Raw genomic sequence first — 25,469 nt, forward strand, 5'->3', positions numbered from 1 at the left:
AAATATATGAGGGGGTCTTCTTCCAATACTTTTCGATTTAGGGATCTGTTTGTAAACTGATATTAAGCTTATCAAAGTGAGGATGATTTTTTTTATCACCTATCCAATGATGTAGGGTATAGATATCGGTATTTTTGTGCATTACATGGGGGATTAAAGTGCTAACTTAATCTACGGAACCCTACTCAGCGCGTGGCCCGACACGCACTTGGCCGGTTTTTCCTAATATACCTACTACTATCTAGTGAAAACGATTCATAACTTAAACTGTACCAAGGTCTACTTAAATGTTTAATTATGCGAGGTGATACTAAATTGATGCTTTGGTACGTTGAAAATTGTCTTATCGGCTGGAAAAACACATTCAAGTGTGAACAACGCTCTCAGCTTTCGGGTTCTCTATAATTTTTAATTGGCTTTAAAAAAAAGGAGGAGGGCTTAAATTTATTTTAAAACTACAAACTACGATTTGTGTCTTGAGTAGAGCAAAAAATATAACTTATTGGATTCTGAATATTAACGTTCAAATAAATGCTGTGCCATTATAATGCGAATTAAATAAATATTTTCCTCATATTACATATTCTATATAATGATACTCTATTTATTTGAAAAAGTATAAACGAGAAGATTAACAAAATAAATGGGGGGCAATCACAAAACATAAAGCGCTTTAGCTGCGCTTAAGCAGGGTGCAATTAGTATAATTTTCCAATGTTTTTCCAATAACGTTTTTGTTATTACCTATTTCAAAAGTCAAAGTAAAAAAAATTGTGTAATTTATTGATGTTTCCTTTAAAGCATTTGAAAACATCAATTTTTAATTTTTACCATCTATTTTTCCGGGATAAAAATTAGTATATTATGTTCGGCTCCAAGATCCTTATTTCTTCGCCCAATTTCATCCAAATCGGTTCAGTAACTTAACCGTGAGTGTAACAGACAGACTTACTTTGGCATTTATTAGTATAGAAGTATGGATTGTAGGAGCCAGGAAACTGACGACGACGGAAGATACACAAATACCTCTACTTGAGCCATGAATCAGCTACATAAAACGTGGAGAGACAAAATTTCGCTAAAAACCAAAATCAAAATTTTGTGTACTCTCGTCTTCTCCTGTTCTCCATTTTTCTTTATGAGTCTGAGACTTGAAATTTGAGATCTGCTGACCGCTAACGTATTGACGCGTTCGAAATGTGGTGCTGGAGGAAAATGCTCCAGAACCCATGGACTGCATTTCGGACCAACGTATCTATATTTACCCAACTCATAGTCAAAATTAGGCTCTCTACTATCTGCCTCAAGCGAATCAGTGCTTTGGACACATTGCTAGGAAATACGGAGAAGATCTTGAGAAACTGAAGGTCATTGGCAAAGAGGCCGCGGAGCCGCATCCCGATGCGTTAGTCTGATCAGATTCGCACCACACTCGACTACAATGCACTCCGGGTGGCCAAAGACAGGGCACGATGACGTGGAGTCCTGGATTAGCTTTGTACCTAGTTCACTTAAGGTTAGAGCGTACACAAAGGAAGATTGCTTAGCGCATCAAGTTACCTTAAGCTGGCACTGGGCAATTGAGCATGACACTTAAACTGAAAGTTGAGGGAGGAGGTGGTCACGACCCTTATGTGAGGAACACGACTGAGTAAGAGGACATGAGGTCAATTTCTTTTCATATTAGCGTTAAAAAGCATGATGCTCCATCTATTGTATCTACCTCATCTCGGAACTACTAGTTTCAGATGATAATCTATGAAATATGAACTATAATAGGTACATGATGCAACTAACGGACGCCTTGCACTATCATCTATTGGCAACGTCGAGAAATGCGAGCGTAGGTAATTAGGTATGGAGTGGGTTTGGATGTGTGGGTGCCAACAACTTGCAACAAGCTTAATTTCATTTGAAATTAAAACAATTACATTTTTCATTGAGAAGAATACAACTTAAGCTAACTTATCCATATCCTTATAATAGCCTAATAACTAGCCCATGTGGAAAGAGCCAAGCCTTCTGTCGCCAGCCGAGGTAACTAGCCGCTGTGAAGTCATTCGAAGATATCAATATTTTGACAAATAAAAGTTGAAAAGCTTAAGACCTGCCGGTGTGTGTATTTCGAAGATCTGTTGGATGTCACAGTTCCAAGTTCTTAATAGGTTCTTAATAGTTGTATGGGGACTCCACACTAGAAAGCGTAGTTCGTTCGTTCGTCCGTTTATGTCTTCATTCCACTTACGTAGCCTCAAGTGGAATGAAGACTTAAACGCAGGACATTACAGGGAGTCTCTGGTTACAGGCGTTACATGACCTAGGTCTTTAGGTCTACTTATGTCTAAACGGCATCCGAAAGTAGGTAATTAAACTTTACTCTTTTAAAATATTATACCTCATTAGAACTCTTGATCTGTCTATATGTCTATTGGCCGAGTGGTTAGTCTATGCAGCAACGGATAATGAAAGACTAGGTTCAATTTTGGGATTTTCAGTGTTACCCTCATGTTGTGAAATTAATAATTTAACACTATCGTGTCGAAGGGATAAGGATAAGGCCCTATGGGACATTAAAAATAGGCTGATAATGATGTCTTATAATGATGCATGATGACTCAAAGCCCTTGAGAGAACTTAGGAAGTTACCTGCGTTTCTAACATGTTCAAGTAAGAGACATGTATTGTTTACAATCGGTGAAATGGTGTCAACAAGTGATGTAATGTAAACATCACTTTGCGTGCGTTACCTGTGCGAACAGAGACGACAACACTGTTTTATTGCCGTCTCCTTCACAAACCATATCGTAAGGGTCCACAATTATTTTTTATAAAATATAATAAATATTCATACCACGTAGGTACGGTGTAGGGTTAAAAGGGTAATTTCTATTCATTTCTGCAGTAACCTCGACTAGCATTTTAAAGTTTAAAGCCTAATATTCCTTTATAGGTTCCATATTTGCCTTTTAGAAATCAATTAGTCGAGGCCTAAGCAAATGATAGTGCATAGTGTCACCTTTCTATTATCGCTGAGGTGGCGACTTGCCTCTACCTACTTAGCTAAATAGCTAAGGCTATGTGCATGATGCAATGTCAATAAAGATTTAATCCATTTATATCGCTCATAGATTTAGGTACCTACTTGTGAATAACTTCTCTGGGTTGATGAAACAACGGAATGATGTGGGTCGATAAGACCCACGATTGAGTGCTTTTTGTAGTCTCCAAAGTATCAAATATGTAATACCGCCAACTGGGAATCCACAGGGGTTAGACAGAAAAGTTTTCACGACCTATTTGAAATATTTAAGTCGAAAAGCGAGGCAGTTAAATTAATTATTGAAAGTGTTACTGTTCTTATACCCTATAGGACCCTATAGGACCCCATAGGTAGCATTTAACAACCAAAAGCAATGCATTGTGAGATTTTCCTTTTTTAGAAATCTTCCAAAAAATTTGTAATGGCATATTATGAAAGTCTTTTTGGCACTTACTGCAAAAGAATTTTTATAATATTAAGGGGAAACAAGGGGAGAGAAGAGGGTGGAACTTTGTGAAAAAGTCTGTGCTTTGTCAAAGCGAGCGAAGTCGCAAAACTTCTACTACATAGATATGACGTGTAGAACTGTAGAGAATAGTTGTTTTGTTGAGGAGTCACCTCCAGGGATACGTGATGTGATTGTTTGTATAATTAATTACAGATGCGTTCATATCGGGTTAGAGGCAGTACCTAATTGCTTACTTAAAATTTGCATTGTTTGGAAAATGGGGGAAAAGTTCAGCCATAATAATTGTCACAATGTTTTCACCTCAGAGCACGATGTGGAAACCGTAAGGCCTCAATATGTGGCCGACTTAGCTAAAGTTAAGCAAACTTAAAAGTAGGGTTTTTTTCAACTCTCGTCTTACTCGTATCTAGCGGACGCAAGAGAGACAGGTCAAAGAAGAGATGGTTGGAGTGTGTGAAAGAGAACATATAAAGAGAGTGGATGATGATTTGGTCGACCCCACATATAATTAAAATGGATAATATGCCTCGTTATGGACTTAGGTGATGATACAGATTCAGGAGCTCTTTTGATTTTAGTCCTTCGTTTTAGTCCAAGGCTACGCATTCTTTCTTAAAGAAATTCTTAGGAGCAAACCCAAGTCAGGAAGATGGTATCGTTAAGCCCACAGAACACAGAACACGCTAAATCTAACGTGGTAGAGCCACCTTGAGTGTCGTTGGTCACTGACCATCACTAAACATCTATCTAAGGTCAAATATTATCAAGCTAAGTTTTTGCTAAGCTAAGTCCTACGTGGCGCAGTGGTATGCGCGGAATTTACAAGACAGAGGTTATGGGTTCGATCTCTGGCTGGGCCGATTGAGGATTTCTTAATTGGTTCAGGTCTGACTGGTGGAACGCTTCGGCCGTGTAAAAACGTACCGCCAAGCAATTTAGCGTTTGTAGAAACCGAAAGGGATGTGGATTTTCATCCACCTCCTACCGAGTTAGACCGTTTCGATCTTAGATTGCATTATCACTGACCATCATGACAGGTGAGATTGTATTCAAAGGCTAACTTGTAAATAATAAAAAAGTAATTGGTATCATACAATTTTCTAACGGCCCCAATTAGAGAAATGGTGCGATTGTAGTACATATACCTAATAAGATAATCGGAACTGATTTGAACCGCTTGCAGTGCGGTGCGTGATCCAGAGGTTATCAGTATTCTTACGTCCCGTTTTGCCCTATTTACATACATCGATGACAAATAGGTAGTTATTATAAATTATAGATTTCCGTAGCTAGCAGTGTTGACGAGGTATCACATCACCGGTTAAAGGTAGGTAGGTACTAAGTAGAGTGGATCACGAATTGTGTAGCAAAACAATGTTTGGGAAACATTGCGGTAAATTATTTAACCTAAACTTAAAAATATCCCATTGTTTAAACTTATACCTACATTGGCTCAACGGTTATCTTGTTAAAATACACTAGTGGACGCCCGCGTGTATATCCGCGAGAAAATCAGTGGAAGCTCTTTCTGTAGTGCCTGCTAAAATCGCATAGCAATCTATTCGATATTGAAAAAGCAATTATTGGATATCGCCTGGAGTTCCACATCTAGTACCTATGTGAATTTTTTACCATAGACAAAGTTTCATCCACGGAATTTACGGTGGATATCTATAACTTTTATAACTTCATCTCAGAATCGATCTTCTTCATCCATACTGTATCTGTATTTGTAAACATTTCTGTCAATGTCATGATATCGAACGTCAATGTCAAATTACGCAGAATTTTTGACAGCTGTCATTGTCAAATTGACGTGCTTTTGCTTCGTCGATATTGCAATTTGTAAATACGTAAACAAACAAATTAAACAACAATAATAAGCGATAGATGATTGTACAATCACGCAAATATGTAGTGTAGTAGAATCTATTTTATCTCACAATGTATTATATTTCCGAGATTTAAAAAATGGATGACGACGACCCGAGGCGCCCGCTTTTGGGTGAGTTGTCTGTATTCTTAAATTAAAATAACAAACACAGTGAAATAATTAGGTACCTTCTTACCACGCATAGTATTACTTTGTTGCTATACTTAAAGGTCAAAGAACCTTTTATTAATTGTTCCTATGACCCTGTACAAACATTTTATTTTCCATTACTTATCATGAAAATATCAAAATCATAAATTGTAATTATGTCTACTTGCGTAATGAAATAGGTATATTTATTTAATATCTATTGATTCTAGTAATCTATGTTTTTTACACAATACACAAAAACATCAAGTTTGTGTTTTTTTTTGGTTTTGGAGTTGAGTTGTAGCTTATGCAGTCCCCTTACAGTTCCTGGTTTACAACGATCTTTTTTTTGATTCGCTTTCCGCCATCGCTATTAGCATATCTGGCCTCCGATAGTTGCTACCAGGTACAGCTATAATTTAATTGCTGGTTTGATTGTTTATTTCATCTCGGTACTATATAAATGCTGTGATAGCCCAGTGAATATGACCTCTGCCTGCGATTCCAGAGGGTGTTGGTTTAAATCTGGTCCCGGGTCACCTCCTAACTTTTCAGTTGTGTGCATTTTAAGAAAATAAAATCATATGTCTCAAACAGTGAAGGAAAAACATTGTGAGGAAACCTGTATACCAGAAAATTTTAATTAATTCTCTGCTTATGTGAAGTCTACCAATCCACATTCGGCCAGCGTGGTAAACTATTAGCCTAACCCCTCTCATTCTGAGAGGACGCTTTGAGCTCAGCAGTGAGCCGAATATGGGTTGACAATAACATAATAAACTGTCCTAGGTGAAGGATGCCTTACTATAGACACAGCGTCAGTTCTTGAAAAGAGGAGTGCATTGCTCTACTTGGACCAAATGATTATCACTGACAGGTATATTGTTGCCAATAGACCTGGTATAGTGCTAGTCAATCAGTCATGCAATAATTGTTGATATTACTATTCCACACATTGATAATCTTGTTAAAATTGAAAAGGATAAAGTATCTAACACCAGGATCTTGCTCTGGAGATTACCGCCATGTGGAATGTTGTTTAACCATTATTGTTCCCATAGTTGTTTCCGTCAATCCAATCCTATTAATCCTACTAATATTATAAATGCGAAAGTTTGTATGGATGTATGCTTGTTCGAATGTTTGTTACTCTTTAAAGCTGCTACTACTGAAGCAATTTGGCTGAAATTTGGAATGGAAATAGATTTTACTCTGGATTAACACATAGGCTACTTTTTATCCCAAACAAAATCATGGATTCCCTGATGATGGTATGAATTTTTGTTAATTTTTTCACACCTCGGCTACTGAACCAAATCACCTGAAATTTGAAGTAGAGATAGATTTTAATCTGGATAAACACATAGGCTACTTTTATCCCGTGGTTCCCACAGGATTTGTAAAAAACTTAATTCCACGTGGACAAAGTCGCGGGCGTCCCCTAGTGGTCTCATAAAGAGTTCCTAGTGGTCTCATAAAGAGTTCCTTGGGCACTTAAATGTTCTGCAGGGGGTGGAAGTTGTTTTTTATAAATTTTTAATAGTGTTTTGTATTATATCTGAATTTTATTAATATTTAAAAAAATAACAAATAAATAAGAATACTTAAATGAGTGATAAAAAAGAAAAATAAATATCTTAGCATTCCATAGATTCACAAAGCAGGTGCTGATTGTGTGACAAAGATTAAAATTCACAGTAAACACAAAAAAAAAAAAATTTGAACAACCTTGATGTAAGGCCAATGCGGAAAGCTAATTAAATACTGGAACAGCTAATATAATTTAAGAAATCCTAAAACAAATATAAGATTAGTCTAATCTCTCTCAACTATCTGTTTTAAACTCAAGTATATAGTACTATGAGAGTTTAAATTTGATTTAGTTGTAATAAAGAATGTTTTTAAGTCATTAAAACTTCAGAAAAATTCATTTGCCCATTGTACTTCATTCTTCTGAGTTAAGATGATATATTTTATTTTAAATGCTAAATTAATATTTAAAAATTTACAATATGGATATTTTTTCATTCATTCTCTTTAAGAATCTGATTATTAAATTATAAACACCCAGTTTTTTGAGTTATTTCCATAAATGTATACCCTTTATTCAAATCTTTAATGTATACTTCTGTATCTATCTATACTAATATTATAAAGAAGGAAGATTTGATTGTTTGTTTGTTTCTTTGAATTGAATAGGCTCTGAAACTACTTGAATGATTTCAAAAATTTTCAAAAAGTCTCAAACTTACTAACTATACCTCCTTATAATATACTAGCAGACGCCTCGCGGTTTCACCCGCGTTGTTCCTGTTCTTGTGACAATATGTGGGTAAAATTTATCCTATACCACTCGCAAATAACGTGGCTTTCTATTGATTAATTTTTAAAAACGGTTCAGTAGATCTAAAGATTACCTCATGCGATACCACTAACTTCCTTACCTCCTTATAATATTAGTATAGATATAGTAAAAGTATTAAAAGTTTAGATTAGATTTTTTTTAATTGGATGGATAATTTCAGATGTGACTTTACAGTCAAACATACTAATAGTCAGGTTATGGTGTAAGTGTAGATAGTGTTGACATGGCACACGCCGGTTCCTGGTGTAAGCATTGCTGAGCTCTCTATTATATTGTGATAGCGGCCGGCAGCCGAGTCGTACGTTTGTCGTGGAGCTGTCGCTATAATAACCGTTTACTAGCACACGTGTACAGCTGTGTGTAATGACAGGGTCGATAGGTATGTATAGTACCTATATTGTTTTTTTAATATCCAGAAATGAGAAAGTTTTTCTTTTAATATTTAAAGAAAGATTATTTTTAAACTGTGCTAAATAATACAATGTTTACGTAGCGATGTTGTGATGTGCGGTGCATCGAGTTGAATAGTGTCTCAATAGACATATTTTAGTAACGCAATGCATCAAGAGCTGCATTGCTTACCATCATGCTCAGTGAGTGGCGTGCTCTTCTTAGATGTACCTACTGCCCAGTGGCGTGTATTAGGCTGTCGCTCAGGGTATGCACTAGTAAGAAAATTATGCAAACTGGAGAAATCTTTATTTGATAAGCATTAAGAAGACAACTCTTTGACGGCCTCCGTGGCGCAGTGGTATGCGCGGTGGATTTACAAGACGGAGGTCCTGAGTTCGATCCCCGGCTGGGCCGATTGAGGTTTTCTTAATTGGTCCAGGTCTGGCTGGTGGGAGGCTTCGGCCGTGGCTAGTTACCACCCTACCGACAAAGACGTACCGCCAAGCGATTTAGCGTTCCGGTACGATGTCCGGTGTGGATATTCATCCTCCTCCTAACATGTTAGCCCACTTCCATCTTAGACTCCATGTATATTGGAAAAATAATTTTGCATTTTGTGTAATATAGAGTCTAGCCTAATTAAAAACCTCAACACTGGTCAGGCGTGTCAAAAAAACATACGCTTCGGATTGAACTTTCTCATTTTTATGAAGTCAGTTAAAAGCATTGTTGGATATCAAAACTAAAACTCAAACAGGTTAATTTACTTACCTAACTTATTATTCGATTAAAATACTGTTAAGATATTAAAATAAAAAAAAAATGCTAGTGCGAAGCTGTTACTCTCGTGTCTTTTAGAGCATTGTTTAGCTGTCTGTATTGATTTTTATTTTCATCTGAAACTGATCAATAAAGAGTTAGAGAGTAAACATCATGACCCTTTCGTCAACCCGCATTAAATCTGCATGGTGGATGTAACCTTCAAGTATTTCTCCTCTAAATACAAGTAGAGAGATGTGGTACTGCAGTGGGTTTTTAAAAATAGACTAATAATTATATATTTTTTAATTTGATAAGGAATACCTACTTTACAGTTATTTTTTTTAAATTCTGAGTCGAAATTGATTTGTAAATAAAAATAAAAATAACTGTATATATTGATTTGATATATAAACAAAATTGTTCATATTATATTTACAAATCCGCATCAATTGCTAGTAATTTGTTAAATGTTCAAGTGTGCAATGACACTGCGCTGAAATGGCACGGTTGACGACTACATTGTTTTGTGTTGTAATTTGCATCATCGGCATATCATGCGTGTTTATTTTTTAGCGAAATAAAGAATAATTAGTTTAGTTTTTTCTCGGCTGGTTTTAATTTCTATGTCGTTGATATTCCTTGACTCGAATGAACCGTTTGGCGTCTTTCCTCGTACGAAAGGCTCTGGAATGCTAAGTAAGTAAGGTAATGTTTATGTTAGTTATATTCGTGTTTGTCTGCAGGTTGTCCGCCTAGAAGCAAATGGCGCGACATAGGGAGCAAGCTGTGCAACGTGCAGTCGTGGCGGAGACGCGTGCCCATCACCATCTGGCTGGCCAGCTACAGCGCTGACTCTCTTCTGCGAGACGTCATTGCAGGTAAACGAACACTGATACAGAAAGCAAATGGCGCGACATAGGGAGCAAGCTGTGCAACGTGCAGTCGTGGCGGAGACGCGTGCCCATCACCATCTGGCTGGCCAGCTACAGCGCTGACTCTCTTCTGCGAGACGTCATTGCAGGTAAACGAACACTGATACAGAAAGCAAATGGCGCGACATAGGGAGCAAGCTGTGCAACGTGCAGTCGTGGCGGAGACGCGTGCCCATCACCATCTGGCTGGCCAGCTACAGCGCTGACTCTCTTCTGCGAGACGTCATTGCAGGTAAACGAACACTGATACAGAAAGCAAATGGCGCGACATAGGGAGCAAGCTGTGCAACGTGCAGTCGTGGCGGAGACGCGTGCCCATCACCATCTGGCTGGCCAGCTACAGCGCTGACTCTCTTCTGCGAGACGTCATTGCAGGTAAACGAACACTGATACAAACTATAAAGGTCCCCACTCAGCACTTTTGCTGTGTCCAACAGGTAAACATTTTAGCGTCAACTTTGTGTTCTAGTAAACTAACTACTAACAATTATAAATAAACACATTCCTAAATTATAAATGATTCAGATTTTGTTACTGAAATCTTATCGTAGTAGGATGTTTGGATCAATGGTATAACGTTCTAAAAGGGCTTACTGAGAATTGTACAGACTACACTGATTATGTTTAAGCTTTTTACACGTTAGATAAGGTGTGCAATATAAATCTTTATAATCTGTATTTTTCTTAATCTGTCAAGGTTAGGTGTTTAAATAAGACAAATTAAAGATCTGCGAAGGCACCTAAAATATTACGACAAAAGTTGTACTGTACTGTATGGGATCCTTACAGAGTCCGCCCTAAGCCCTGAACATGTATTAAAGCAGAAATCTAAGATCCAAATCCCTTTGTCTGGCCTGTGGGCATTCCAATAGGCTGATAATAATAATAATAATTGACAATGAATTGATGTTTTTGTGAAGATCTTCTTAATACTTTGTTAGAATGCTATATTTTGTTCACTAAATCTCAACTGCTTGCAGGTGTGACGGTGGGCCTTACGTCCATCCCGCAGGGCATTGCGTACGCGATGGTGGCAGGTCTCCCGCCGCAGGTAACTTATCTTTTCTTTTTTACTTCTAAACTATACATAAAAAGTCATTCACAGCCAAAAATAAAACCCCGTTTTTGGAAGTCGGTTAAGTATAATGCCCAATGCCTTGTAGGATCCGGAAGTTATTATTCAACATTATAAGATACCGTTCATGTTTTATATTTAACGATGTTTTTCGGAAGATATCATGAAGCTAAGTGAATGGCGACTAGATCCTTGCGCTTCAAAAAATCATTATTCTTTAGAATTATTGTGTTAACACATCTTGATATAAACATACTTAGGTAATACTACTTGAAAGCCGACGAATATAATGATGATGTCGATGAAAGTGATATAGAAGTGGTTTCCCACAGGTGGGCTTGTACTCCAGCATATTCCCGGGGCTGGTGTATGCCGTGTTCGGCAGCTGCAAGGACGTGACGGTGGGCCCCACCGCCATCCTCGCCGCGCTGCTGGCCAAGTACGTGGCGCGCTCGCCCGACTTCGCCTACCTGGCCGCCTTCCTCTCCGGCTGCCTCATACTGCTGCTGGGAGTGCTACAACTAGGCTAGTCTTTTATAGCGCCCAACATACGGAAGAGGGAAGATGAAAAATTTGTGTGCTTTAGACCTCACGACTGAAGTAAAACTTCTATTAAAAAAATAAAAAACAAAGCGCCATCTATGAGCCTCAGGCATAACTGCGAGTGCACAGAAAGGGACTGTTTCAAAGTTGTCTAATAACGCCATCTACTGGTGGTTAAAGTACCACACACTTTTTCATTATGCCTATAGATGGCAGCACGCATCTTAAAAGCCTGATTACAATTTTGAAAATATGACTATAAGTCCCCTATGGGATTAAAGAGAAGTTGAAAAATGTAATGAGAATAAAAGGAGGTGAAAACTTACAGTAACTCGAAGACGAAACTGCAGGCTTTCGCTAGTCGTATTTTTGATGTGAAGTATTATGTTCCGAACATATGTACGTCTATAACAACGTTAGCGTATAACGGAATCATCAGACCCAAAAAATGGGACCACCCTGGAATCAAACTCTTCAAAATAAAAAAAGAATTTTCAAAATCGGTTTATAAATGACGGAATTTTCGCTGGACATACATAAAAAAAAACATACATACAGCCGAATGTAGAACCTCCTCCTTTTTGAAAGTCTGTTAAAAATGACTTCGCATCTTAGAATCGGTTTAGGAGAAGTTGTAGTGTGCATTGCAAGTACATTATTGCTATATGTATCGTGTATCGGGCAGGTTTCCTGCTGGACTTCATCTCGAAGCCGGTGATCAGCGGCTTCACGACGGCGGCCGCGCTGCAGATCTCCGCCTCGCAGCTCAAGTCGCTCTTCAGGATAGAAGGTTGTTTGCACGACTATTCAAATAACAATTCTGACTGAATGTCACATAACTTTGGCCCTGAGTCTCAGATTTTTTTTTAAAGAATATTTGCTATATCCTATAAATTGGACCGATATTCCAATCCCCTCCAACTAGTCGAGAAAGACAATATCACGTGTAGGAGTGGGTACGACTATAGACAAACGGGGCGAGGATCGAACCACCACCCCTCGGTGATGAGTCCGACCGCTCTTACCTTTGAGCTATTGAGGAATTACATTTTTTTTTCATTCAAAATTCACACACCCACAAACACATTTATGCATTACTATATTTACATTGTAAATTTTTAATTTGAACTTATTACTTATTTCTTACCTAATTTTTAGCTATTTATTTTAATGTAAAACATTTGCCTACTGTAAAACTTGTAAGAAGTATTGTAATCTTAAGTGATTTCTGTATTATACCTTTATATTTGTTATTGGTACGCTATCGACTACAAATAAATAAATAAAAAATAATATCTATTAAGCAAGCAACAATGAAAACTTAAAGCTGGTTGGTTACAACTGATGCCCTCTGACACAAGCTGGGAGGAGTCATGAAACATTGTGATCGGTGACTAACTGGTGATCCACCAAATCCAAAAAATTCTAACAAAAGTTGGAAGTAATTCTACAAAAGTTGGATCTAATAAGGTCGCTAATGTTGGTGTGTGTACGTTGTGATGTCAAAAATGTTCTCCCTACGTAGAGGACTTATTCAAAACCAATATTAGAGAATTACTTTGCCGTTATGCACAATTTGTGTGTATAAAAGTTAAAGGACTACTATGTATGTGTATCTGTGATGATGTATGTATGTTTGTATGTCAGGCTCGTCGGGCGGCACGTTCGTGAAGGCGCTGGGCAACTTCTTCAAGCACATCAGGACGCTGCACCCGTGGGACACGGCGCTGGGCGTTTGCTGCATCGTTGCACTTCTTGTACTCAAAGTGAGGGATGCTTTTGCGAACGATATTATTTTATCCTATAACCTATACTAATATTCTCTATCTAGAGTAGTATCTATACAAATATCATGAACATTTTGTTTCGTTTCACTTTGTGTTTAAATCTACTAAACCGATTTTAAAAATACTTTTATCAATTACATTATTCGAGTGTCAATAAAAGCAGAGTATCAATGGAAAGCGTGACAAGAACGGTAAAATCTTCCGTAGCGTGCGCTGCATAATCGATTAAAAATTACGTATGACGATAAGAAGTTCTAAAAAAGTCTGCGACAGCGTATATACATTTTCTAAATATAATTCTATAATCACTATAATGTTCTCTGTCTCAGACAACTCTTTTCCTACAATATTAATTCTTATCCAAATAACCAAAATATTCGTCACAAATATTTAAATATGGACAAATGATGAGGATAATATAAATCATTGAACGTTTTCAGCGTACAATGTTGAAAGCGTCGCCAACGCGCAGCACATGGCGCGCCGCAGTCGCCGCGGGCTGGCTGTACGTGGTGCGCGCGCGCAACGCGCTGGTCGTGCTGGTGGCGTCGCTGCTGGCCTACGCGCTGTTCAAGCACAACATCACACCCTTCGCGCTCACTGGTGAGCACAGCACAGCACAGTACAGTGGTGAAAGCGTCGCCAACGCGCAGCACATGGCGCGCCGCAGTCGCCGCGGGCTGGCTGTAATCTTCAGTCTACCATAAACGCAAACACTCTCGGTCTATCATCTTACCTCTATGATAGCCCAACGGGCTCAGCGCAATAGATTTACTACTCCACAATTAACCGCAAAATTAGCTGACCTAGCATTATTTAGTTAATTTTACAACAAAACCTGACTCAGTTATGGAGTTATTTTCTTCAAATTTTTAAGAAATTATGTTTAGCGGAATAGCGTTAATTTTAATTAGATTATCCGAAATTAGATTCAACAGAATAACACCTTGTTATCCCAACTTGAATGATGATTGATGATTAAGTTTGATAATTTGTGGGTTACTTTTATTAACGTTATACTGGTTCGTTATATTTAACAATTATCAGTGTTATCTACTTGATTACACTGTTAATTGTTAAATTCGCTAATCCCTTGTGTGCAACAAAGTAGTTCTGTCTGCGCTATCAGACACTTTATATCAGAAGTGCAGTGACATAATTTAGTTTGATTAACAGATTAACTGGTGTTGGTAAATAAATAACTACGATTGAAGTTTAGGTGTTTAACCAAATGTATACAAATCGTAAATTAAGGTTAATCTGCATTACTTTCTTCATTCAAAGTCAAGTGTATCTTTACATAGTATGAAATAAAACGCTTGTTGCGTTTGTACGGTTCTTTATTTATTTATTCATTTTGCACGAAAAAATAAATTACAAAGAAAATAGAAAACATAGTGTACAAGGATAATATTCGCTAGACAACCTAAGTTAGTTCTTAGTTAATTATTTGCGGGACAATAACAGTCCATTGTCCAGTCAATAGTTTTAGATGGTACGAAGTTCTGTCAGTTAGTAAAGAACACTTAAAAATGTCTTCCAGGTAAAATCGACGGAGGTCTGCCGCGCTTCGGGCCGCCGCCCTTCAGCACGGTGGTCAAGAACGAGACGCTGGGCTTTCAGCAGATGTTGGCAGTGTTCGGGCCGGAGGGACTCGCCATGCCGCTGGTCGCCGTGCTGGAGAGCATCGCCATCGCCAAGGCTTTCGGTGAGGATGGGTAATTATTCTAAAGTGTCACGAAATCTTTGGGATTCGTAGAATTTGCCATTGTTATTGTGTCCGTTCCTGGGACAGGGTCTTAGCGAAAGAGAATATTGGTCACCCTATTGTTTATTCAGCATAATCTTAAAAAGATAGCATGGAGAGTTGGATAAGCTTATGACACAAGCATTTGAGTACATGCATGCAAAGCAAGCAGAGAATGTTGCACATATTGTAGAAAGTAGACACTCAAAAACATGTAATTTTATAGCATTTGGAGTTCGAAGGGGACAGGAGTGAAGAACAGCGAGGCGATAAACTGTTCACAAAAGCCATCTTAGTGCCATTCATGTTGGAGAGCAAATCGTGCCTCGATTAGGGGAAACTGTTGCATGATATAATAGAATGATGTGTGAAAGACGAGTGGGATCGCCAGACGTTAAATAATGAAGTGCGATAGATCACCCCCCTTCGTGGAGATATTACTTCAGGAAGGGCACGTATGCTGCGGTACCAAGAAAGCTAGGAAGAGATGTTTATTAATTGAATCTCTAACATGTTCCCCTCCAGCGGGCAGCAAGCCAGTGGACGCGACGCAGGAGATGGTGGCGCTGGGCGCCTGCAACCTGCTGGCGTCCTTCGCGCAGAGCATGCCGGCCACCGGCTCCTTCACGCGCACGGCGCTCAACCACGCCAGCGGCGTCGTCACGCCCGCCGGCTCGTTGTTCAAAGGTGACGCGCCATCATCTATCATCCATAATCATCATCATCTTCATTATTAGCCGATGGACGTTTTTTGCAGGACTGCCTTTTGCAACTGCAAAACACCACGGTCTCGAACCGCATCCAGCGGCTCCGAGACCGATGAAAAGTGTGGGGTGGCCAATCCAGCATCTTGAGACCCCAACTTCCGTCGGCTCTTCGGACTATGTGGCCTACCCATTGCTACTTTAGCTTCGCGACTCGCTGAGCTATGTCAGTGACTTTAGTTTTTCTGCGGATCCTCATTTCTGATTTAATCACACATAGAAGCGCAATCGCAAGCATAATAGCTCGATCTATCGTCTGCTGAGTGTTTAAGTAGGATTTTGCCTGGTCTTTCGAAGGAGTCTTTTGCGTCTATATTTTCTAAACGTTTCTGATCAAAGGGTTCACAGTTATCGCTTATAGACTCGCGCCACGTGCCCCGTCGATGTAGTCGTGTGGTGTTCCAGCGAGCCTGGTGCTGCTGTCGGTGACGCTGCTGGCGGACGCGTTCTACTTCATCCCGCGCGCCACGCTCGCCGCCGTCATTATGGTGGCCATGATGTCCATCGTCGACTTCTGCATCGTCAGGAAGCTGTGGCTCAGCAGCAGTGAGTACAGTCTTTATATAATTTCAAGACCTACAAGTTTGAATTAAAGAAAAATCGTGTTAAATAGCCTATATACAGGCTGCTCGGGAGTATTACAAGCTCGTTTTCATCGAAAAATGTCAGACAATTTTGTTCGTGAATTTGGATGCGATATTGGTCCATATGTAATTAGTATGTTGTATGTTTTAGAGTGGGAGCTGGCGACGTGGCTGCTGACGGTAGTTGTGGGCGCGTGGGCGGGGCTGGAGTACGGCATCGCGGCGGGCGCGGCGGCGGACGCGCTGCGGGCGCTCGCTGCGGCCGCGCGCCCGCACCTGCACACCGTACAGTTCAAGGTATAGAGTGGGAGCTGGCGACGTGGCTGCTGACGGTAGTTGTGGGCGCGTGGGCGGGGCTGGAGTACGGCATCGCGGCGGGCGCGGCGGCGGACGCGCTGCGGGCGCTCGCTGCGGCCGCGCGCCCGCACCTGCACACCGTACAGTTCAAGGTCAGCGTACACTAGTTCAGCAACTCATCTAGTTCCTCCTTCAGCCTTTTACAGAACTGCCAGGCATCGCAGTGACTACATCCTCACGCAGCTGTAGTCCTAGTACATGCGTCAACAACATATCGTAACGATAAAGACAACGATCTCCAATTAAAAAGTGGATGCGCGTACAATCAACGACCAAAAAACGTCCTCAATGATTATTAAATAATAACTCTCAATGAGTGCACAAACACAACTTCTTGGCACTCAATTCAAGTAGTCGAATTTGCAAATTCGACCTTAAATTCAATGCTTAAGGTTGAATATGTTCTGAATTTGGGATTTTATTAAATACTAGCGGACACCCGCGACTTCATCCGCGTGGAAGTCAATGTAAACTTTCAACCCTTATTTCACCACTTTAGGGGTTGAATTTTAAAATTTCTTGAATCACATTATTTTGTTATTTTTATGCAGGTTTCCTCACGATGTTTTTCCTTCACCGTTTGAGAAACGTGATATTTATTTTTTTTTAAAGTTGGAGGTGCATGCCCCGGACCGAATTCGAACCCACACCCTCTGGGCCACTGGGCTATCACGGCTCTTAAACAATGGCTTGGCATAAAAACACCAAACTTGTTCTATAAAATTTCGCCCTGTGTCCATCTGTTCTGTGACCTTTAATTTTACTACTCTAACAGTAATATCCTTCAAATCAGAACACAGCATTGCTGTGTACTATAGCGAACACAGCAATACTATGTATGTATGTTGAATCTTATTTATCAGGTCGGTAACCAGGAGTGCATCTTGCTAACTCTGGCGGGCACGCTGGGCTACGCGAGCGCGGAGCACGTGCCACGCAAGATCCGTGCTCTGCAGAGCAGCGGCGCGCACGTGCTCGTCATAGACGGCAGTCGCCTGCGACGGGTGGACATCGGGGTGGTGGAGGTGGGTCTGAAAAGGTCTTATACTCTGAACGAAGAAGGTTTTGCTCCACTTGCAGTTCTTTGGATAATAGACACTTGGTTTTATTATTATATTATTTTGTGCACTTTTAATAATATAAATACATTTAACATATTGAACGTTGTACAAAAAAAATGTACAAACTATGTAACATAAACAATAAATTTATTGAAAACATACTTTTGAATCGTCAATGCATTTTGTATTATTTGTTTTTATATTAAAAAAAACGTACAAACATTTAACTACATTAAAAAAAGTTATGATGGTGGTGAAAACATTTAAGAGCACCGATATCGTTTACTTAATTTGATTTTGATGTCGCCAACGTCCATACCATGTTGAATACACCGGTTCTCGTCCGATCACCGAAGTTAAGCAACATCGGGCGCGGTCAGTACTTGGATGGGTGACCGCCTGGGAACACCGCGTGATGTTGGCTTTTTGCTTTTTTTTAACTTTTCGAGTTATCAGATACTTGCCATTAATTTTTAAATGGTGCTTGAAAAGACTGATACAACATTTATGTTGTTACATCATCATCATAGCAGCCGATGGAGTCCACTGCAGGACATAGGCCTTTTGTTGAGACTTCCAAACATCACGATCCTGAGCCGCCTGCATCCAGCGAATACCTGCGACTCGCTTGATGTCGTCAGTCCACCTGGTGGGGGGTCGACCAACACTGCGCTTTTCAGTGTGGGGTTGCCATTCCAGACCTCAACGTCCCAATGTGCTGGTGCTATATATTGTTTATATATGATGATGTTTGTCTCCAGAACGTAATATCAGCAATCCTGGAGCTGCAGAAGAAGGAGCAGCGTGTCCTGCTGTGGAACTTCTCGGAGCAGCATCGGCGCGTGTTCGCGAGCTTGCAGCCGGCGCTCGACTGCTTCGTGAGCGGGCCCAGCGTCGACCCCTTCGTGTTAGGTATGGATAAAACTCACGTGATACTATACCGACCGACTATACCGATTAGTTTCGAATCCATACGGGGCCCTTAATCATGAACCGGTTCGTGGTACGATCCAAACTACGATATGGATATTTGATTGGATCCGTTTTTTTTTATAAAATTTAAATTTTAATTATCCTAATAGCTATTCAAATCATACCCACGTGGAATGGTGGCAAGAATACTACTGTATTAGAGTACTGGCTGCACTTCGGCGTTGGGCAGTCAGGTTGGTTCTTTGTGCGAAAAAATTCAAAAAATTCAAATTCAAAATTCAAAATTCATTTATTTCAAGTAGGCTCAGTTTACAAGCATTTTTGACACGTCAGTTGACTATTTGTAAAGATTCTACCACCGGTTCGGAAGGCAGGTTCTGCTGAGAAGATACCGGCAAGAAACTCAACAGTTGCTCTTTTGTAAAAGTAATACAGTATTATAATTTACAGTTATAAGCAAAAATAAGCTAGTCCTTCTGTCAGTGTAGGTAATTAATTAGCCGCGGTGAAATAATTCGGTTTGTTTGGTACTTATCCATACATCCGTACTTAATATTACAAATGCGGAAGTGAGTCTGTCTGACTGTTACTGATACTCGGTTTAACTGTGGAACCAATTTGGATAAAATTTGGGTCGGAGATAAATTGGATCTTGGATTAAAACATAAGCTACTTTTTATGCCGGAAATTTCCACTTCCTCATATTTGACTGTCAGTGACTTTAGGTCTTATGCAGATCTCCTCATTTCTGATTCGATCTACCCCTCACTAGTGTTGTAAGGGTTGCAGGGAACCGCTGGATGCTGGCGGCTCGAGACCGTTTTGTTTGGAAGTCCATGCAAGAGACCTTTGTCCAGCTGTGGACGTCCATCGGCTGATATGATGATGAATGATGATGATTAATGTTTTATCAGATTTTTTTAAACAATGGCAAGTAACTCGAAGCAAAAAGCCAACATCACGCGGTGTTCCCAGGCGGTCACCCATCCAAGTACTGACCGCGCCCGATGTTGCTTAACTTCGGTGATCGGACGAGAACCGGTGTATTCAACATGGTATGGACGTTGGCAGCAAACGCGTCGAATTTAGTAAACGATATCGGTACTTGTAAATGTTTATACTACTTTACGTACCATCATAACTTTTTTAGCCAACTTCAAAAAAAGGAGGAGGTTCTCAATTCGTAGAAATCTTTTTTTTCGGTTGTTAATGATGATGATGATGATGATGATGATGATGATGATGATGATGATGATGATGATGATGATGATGATGATGATCATGGTGATGATGATGATGATTCTGTTCGCCAGAAACTCAAAAGCTTAATTTTCATGCGACCTTAACCAATAGATGGAGACGTGATTCATCAGGAAGTTCGTGGTTTTGTGTTTGTTTGAATTTTAACGGTAATTGCTGAAAGAGTAAAAGAAAAATCTAATTATACAATGCAAAACAGTCTTGCAAGGTTGCTGCTACGATCTTGCCGGTTGTTCAACTCCGCACAAGCTCTGTTACTTGTAAAATTGTTTATGAGACATGAAGTTATGTAAAATTAAATGTTAAATATAATTATCTTTTTCATTGCAGGCTTAGACGTTGACAGAAGGTTTCCATCGTTAAGCACAGTGACGTAACTATTGGTATAATTAGGTTTAAGTTAAATAATCATACTTATAGCTTGGCAACTTCGTTCATAACACTCCGGATATTGCGCGCGGTGCGGGGCGTGTAGCGATGAATGAAAAACCCACGACTGATGCGCGTCACAATGATGCAATATTTCACACCCGCGCAGTCTTTCCGCCCGTCGCCCGCATATCATGGGAGTGTTATTAGTGTACTTGCCGGACTATAGTCTTCTTACTTTTTGGAGTTAAAGGTAATATAGTAAGGCGGACAACAAGCGTAAACAAAACATTTTATTAGACTGTTATCTGTCTGTGAGGGGTCGCTAAGCAACGGTCGTTAATAAACGGGTTTCTATGTCTATAATGCGCGTCATTACATCTGACAGTAAATCTTCGCCCGGAAATAGAAGAATTATACATCATTCCTTAGGTATTTTAACAGAACTAGTAAGTCAGGGATATTTTATAGATTTTGTGTATATAATATCGAATAGTTATGTCTGTAAAAGGCTCTATTTTCCTAAATGTATATTTAAATATTTAATTATAGATTGTAATAAAAGCCAAGTGAGACCGTTTTATCTGTACCTTTGTATAAATTTTCATTTCTTAAGATCATGTATAAATGACGTCTAGTAGAACTTTGAGTGTTTTACTGTACATATTTATTAATAAATAAATATGTGTACTAGAACACGTATATACAATAGTTGTAGGTACGTATATAGTACCAAAGTTACTGTTATTTAAATCTCATTATTATTGTTAAAATTCTTAGAACTTATGAAGTGTTAAATTCCAACAAGATGTAGTTTTATTAAATACAGATCATCTAACTTTAAAACAATTTCTCTCAACTATGGTTATGTCCACATTTTATTTCTTATCTCACATATCAACTCGAAAAAGGATCACCGCACCAACCGCACCATCATCAACCAGGCGTCAATTCGGCAACGGTTAGGTAACGCCGCGGTTACGGCTCGATAACCGCAGGTTAACGGCGAGACGAGGGCGTGAGAGGGACCAGCATGTATGTACGAAGGGACGTGCTTGACACGAGATATTGTGTTTATGAAGTTAGCAACAAATGACTGCGCAATGAATTAATAACGGTACAAACGGCGCGGGCGGGGAGTGTTCGCGTCGGTACGAACCGTCTAGACGCGACCGCGCGTCTATACTCATTCCGCAGCTAACTTCACAAACATAAAGATCAGTGGAGAGCATTATAAGTGCGAGGATCGCGAGTATATGACGGGACGTGTTCGACAGTGATTATACCATCATTTTGTGATAGAGGAAACACCTCGAGCAGGTCCCAGGACTTGTGATCTTGGGTGAAGATTTAAGGGATCTTTTTGAATTCATAAACACTCACCTCCCCTGCCCGATATGTTCTCCATGCCCACACTAAACAATTTATGATCAATACTTACAACATAAAACATTCTTAATTACAAAACATTATTGCATAAAATCACTAACGCGACTAGCAGCGTGACGTTGTCCACGCTGCCTAACAAACAACTGAATTCAAGTCATCCAATACCCTTTTATTTTTACCATCACTGTTGCAACAACTTCGTACAAACCTTTTTATAATAATATAAATAATGAATGTTAATACCGCCCGTACTCGAAGAACTCGTAACACGTATAGGCTTGTTCCGAAGCAAGAGGATTCTGATTAGTGTGTGTTGCAGTAAGGAGTTTCAGACAAAGAATATTGTACGGCTTCAATTGATACGGTGCCGATCCTTTTCCGAAGATGATATGTGTGCTAGGACCCTAATTTTGACGAGGGTTCATAATATTGTTGATAATATAGATAGATAGTAGATCCACTGCTGATTAGTGACGTAGTATCGAATATTTCATGTTAAATTCCTGTTTCTTAAAAAATTGTTATGGACTGAAAGTTTAGTTTTAGATTAGAGGAATTTTAGTGTTATCATGTAATTTTTAATGCAACACAAAAAGACGTAAAAGAAAATGTTATCATTATTTTGAAAATGCTGACGATGCAATGTTTACTGACAATCAATGTAGCAAACAGAGCAGATACTATATTTACCGTTTTGTAAATACTATTAAGAACGAATATACAACACTTTAGCTAAATTTTGAATACCAATGATATTTTAAGCAATACGAGTTTGTTGTGTTATTTAAAAATCCCTACTAGTTTAAATAAGTATATGAATATATGTTGTTAATGACAATGATGATGAATGATAATAATCGGGACCGAAGGCTTAACATGCTCTCCGAGGCAAGGATGTGTAATTGTGTAACATCACCCAACTACGGGCGAAGAATGTAAAATGAAAATTTCTTTTAGAAAAAAGAAAGTAGCTCGTACAACAATAATTAGGTAAGCCAGTCAGTCAGGCAGCTCATTAGATAGGACTAAAATGCAAAGACTATACTAAGTGAATTCTGGGGGGACGGCGCGTACGCAGTCCCCACTACCAAAAATTACGCGTCCGAGTTATCCACATTAGGGATAATCGCAGAGGTCAACCCAGCCGCAGTGCAATGGAAGGGTCTCGCTCTGGGGGAACCGCCTTCTTGATCACGGTGTCCCCTACGCCAGGTAAGTATGATTTCATAATGTCATGGCAAAGTAGTCGTTGGCCCGACGAGAATCTACATAGCGTGATATATTTTCCTAGTTTGTAGTAAACAGCGCCATCTAGCGGTTACCTACAACACTATCACGTAAAAGATGCGCTCGAATCTTATTAAAGGCTCGAACAGAATTACAGACGACATATTGTAGTTAACTAAAGCTTCGTTAGATGGCAGGATGGAGTTATCTTCTTAGAAACAAATTAGTATTTAGCAAACATCTCGATTTGTATTATCTAAGATCTCGATCGTGTTTGTTTCGTTTATTGTGAAAGATAACATAACTGAATCGGAAACTCAATCTGAAATGTCGGTAATGTATCCTTGTAATAATGTATTTTACGGTTATGTAAAATATTAAAATAAATGAAAGAAAACAAGTACTTAATATAATTTTCATTGTTTTAGTTGATTATTATTGTATTGATTTCAAAATACAGATATTTTATGGATATTTATTACAATTAAAGGACATGGCCGATTTTTGTATGAGTTACTAATTTCAATTTACACAAATGATATTTGGTATTTTATGATGCTAAAAATTGGTATATTAAATTACTATAAATATTAAACTCGCAGAAGTTGTCATTACAACAGACTAGACTTAAACATGTCATGTTTATTTCGCGCGAAACGTCCTCTTCTATGTACTATGTTGCATTGCAAAATGGTGAACCGCGCTGGCTCGCTGGCCGCTGACAGTCGTAGGCTCGTCTTCCAAATAATGACGAGCTCTAGGTATTGCATGATTTATAAGTAAGACTAATTATTTTTTTATAGTATAAATAAATAATTATTCTGATAGTAAAGCACTTATGACGCTTCACAATATCATACAGATGTTGAGAATTATTACGGTAACCTGACATGGATTAAGTAATAGTAGGCCACATTTTTATCGAATTAATCAGAATCGTACACCGAGAAAAATATAGATAAATATCCACCGCTGAAAATGTGACTACTAAAACCACTAAAATGTATATACAAAATAGGCCTGAAGTTCTGATCTGGTGGTAGATACCTATCGTTAGTAGTGGCTGATTATTGAGACGACGAGACGTATCCCCAAGCGATTTAGCGGTGTAGTACGTTACCTACCTGTAGATCTCTATGTGGCAAAAAAAAGTTAGGTACATCTTCGTTTATTATTATCTATAACGCCTACCTACAAATAATTGTTACATGTTTAGCAGTACAGTGCTAAAATACCTATGAGCTTGTTTAAATCAGATTATTTTTTAAAAGGTTTTATAGTGCTTCATTAATAACATGAATTGGTTGCTCTCTATATAACCAGACGTATAAACATATAAAAAAATTGATGTGTATGTAGTTATTTACACGATACTACACCTAAGTCCTTTAGGCATGGTATGGATTTTATTTTGATTATTAGCTGACGCCGCGCGGTTTCACCCGCCTGGTTCCCGTTCCCGTAAGAATACGGGGATTATATATATGCCATAACCTTCCTCGATAAATGGGCTATCTAACACTGAAAGAATTTTTCAAATCGGACCAGTAATTCTTAAAATTAGCGCGAGTATTCTTTGGACAGAGGCATTGGATATGGACGAATTCATATTGCAATCTTTTTATTTTTAAATAAAAACTGGGAAGTTCAGAGAGGTTAAGAATTATGTGTATTCATCTTTCTATTTTTATTATATAAATACACTTGCTAAGTACGTGTAAACGCAATGTCATTTTTCGGCCATGTCCTTTGATTTTGACATCAAAATTCAAATTCATATTCGCCAACGTCCATACCATGTTGAATACACCGGTTCTCGTCCGATCACCGAAGTTAAGCAACATCGGGCGCGGTCAGTACTTGGATGGGTGACCGCCTGGGAACACCGCGTGATGTTGGCTTTTTGCTTATACGATTATTATGTAGGATTCTGACACGAAGTTTCACTTTAATTAAATTAATAAAGTAATTACGTCTCTGGGATGTAATATAATTATGTTTTGATTTACGAGTATTTTTCTATCCTGTATTTAATTAAATTAATTCGTTTATCAAAAGGTTGTGTGGCAAATATTGCTGTGAGCAATAAGACCGCCTTTGCACATAATTATTTGTTTTCTATGTTTCTTCTGTTTTCTTTATTGTTGTTTTTCTTTTGTGCAATAAAGTTAATATAAATATATAAATAAAATATTTTGTAACAAATTTAATCGTGGGCGTGGGCTAGAACTCTAGAGCTAGACTCTAGAACCTTGTATGATGAGTGGGTATATCTTCTATCGATTCGATCGATAGCGGGTTCCGTAGTCCACAAGGAACCCTTATGATTTCGTCATGTCCGTCTGTCTGTCCGTCCATCCGTCCTTCCGCGGTTTAGCACAGAGACTAA

General features: G+C 38.9%; 1 protein-coding gene and 4 non-coding genes across 6 annotated transcripts; 3 read left to right on the forward strand and 2 right to left on the reverse strand.

Moving 5' to 3' along the window:
- Window positions 1-5,324: 5,324 nt before the first annotated feature.
- Window positions 5,325-22,623, forward strand: LOC112053410 (sodium-independent sulfate anion transporter). Of its 2 annotated transcripts, XM_052884112.1 has the most exons (14): window positions 5,325-5,514; window positions 9,796-9,930; window positions 10,965-11,035; window positions 11,392-11,584; window positions 12,288-12,392; window positions 13,250-13,368; window positions 13,830-13,992; window positions 14,933-15,097; window positions 15,662-15,823; window positions 16,306-16,446; window positions 16,636-16,781; window positions 17,705-17,866; window positions 18,664-18,814; window positions 20,426-22,623. In XM_052884112.1, the coding sequence occupies exons 1-14, from the start codon at window positions 5,481-5,483 to the stop codon at window positions 20,470-20,472; spliced, it is 1,794 nt and encodes a 597-aa protein (XP_052740072.1). In that variant the 5' UTR covers window positions 5,325-5,480; the 3' UTR covers window positions 20,473-22,623. The 2 variants fall into 2 exon arrangements, with proteins under 2 accessions (XP_052740072.1, XP_052740071.1); XM_052884111.1 differs by lacking the exons at window positions 5,325-5,514; window positions 9,796-9,930 and adding an exon at window positions 10,219-10,359 and having other exon boundaries at window positions 14,933-15,107; window positions 16,636-16,933; window positions 18,664-18,817; window positions 20,429-22,623.
- Window positions 18,208-18,326, forward strand: LOC112053419 (5S ribosomal RNA). Its single transcript, XR_002887382.2, has one exon. It is a non-coding gene; the product is annotated as a 5S ribosomal RNA (ribosomal RNA).
- Window positions 19,786-19,904, reverse strand: LOC112053420 (5S ribosomal RNA). The gene has a single exon (XR_008251294.1). It is a non-coding gene; the product is annotated as a 5S ribosomal RNA (ribosomal RNA).
- Window positions 22,624-22,911: 288 nt separating the features above from the next.
- LOC112053421 (U1 spliceosomal RNA) lies at window positions 22,912-23,073 on the reverse strand. Its single transcript, XR_002887383.2, has one exon. It is a non-coding gene; the product is annotated as a U1 spliceosomal RNA (small nuclear RNA).
- A 1,789-nt stretch (window positions 23,074-24,862) lies between these two features.
- LOC112053418 (5S ribosomal RNA) lies at window positions 24,863-24,981 on the forward strand. Its single transcript, XR_002887381.1, has one exon. It is a non-coding gene; the product is annotated as a 5S ribosomal RNA (ribosomal RNA).
- Window positions 24,982-25,469: the final 488 nt, after the last annotated feature.

Source organism: Bicyclus anynana, chromosome 11, assembly GCF_947172395.1.
Source record: "Bicyclus anynana chromosome 11, ilBicAnyn1.1, whole genome shotgun sequence".
In the NCBI taxonomy this organism is placed as follows: domain Eukaryota; kingdom Metazoa; phylum Arthropoda; class Insecta; order Lepidoptera; family Nymphalidae; genus Bicyclus; species Bicyclus anynana.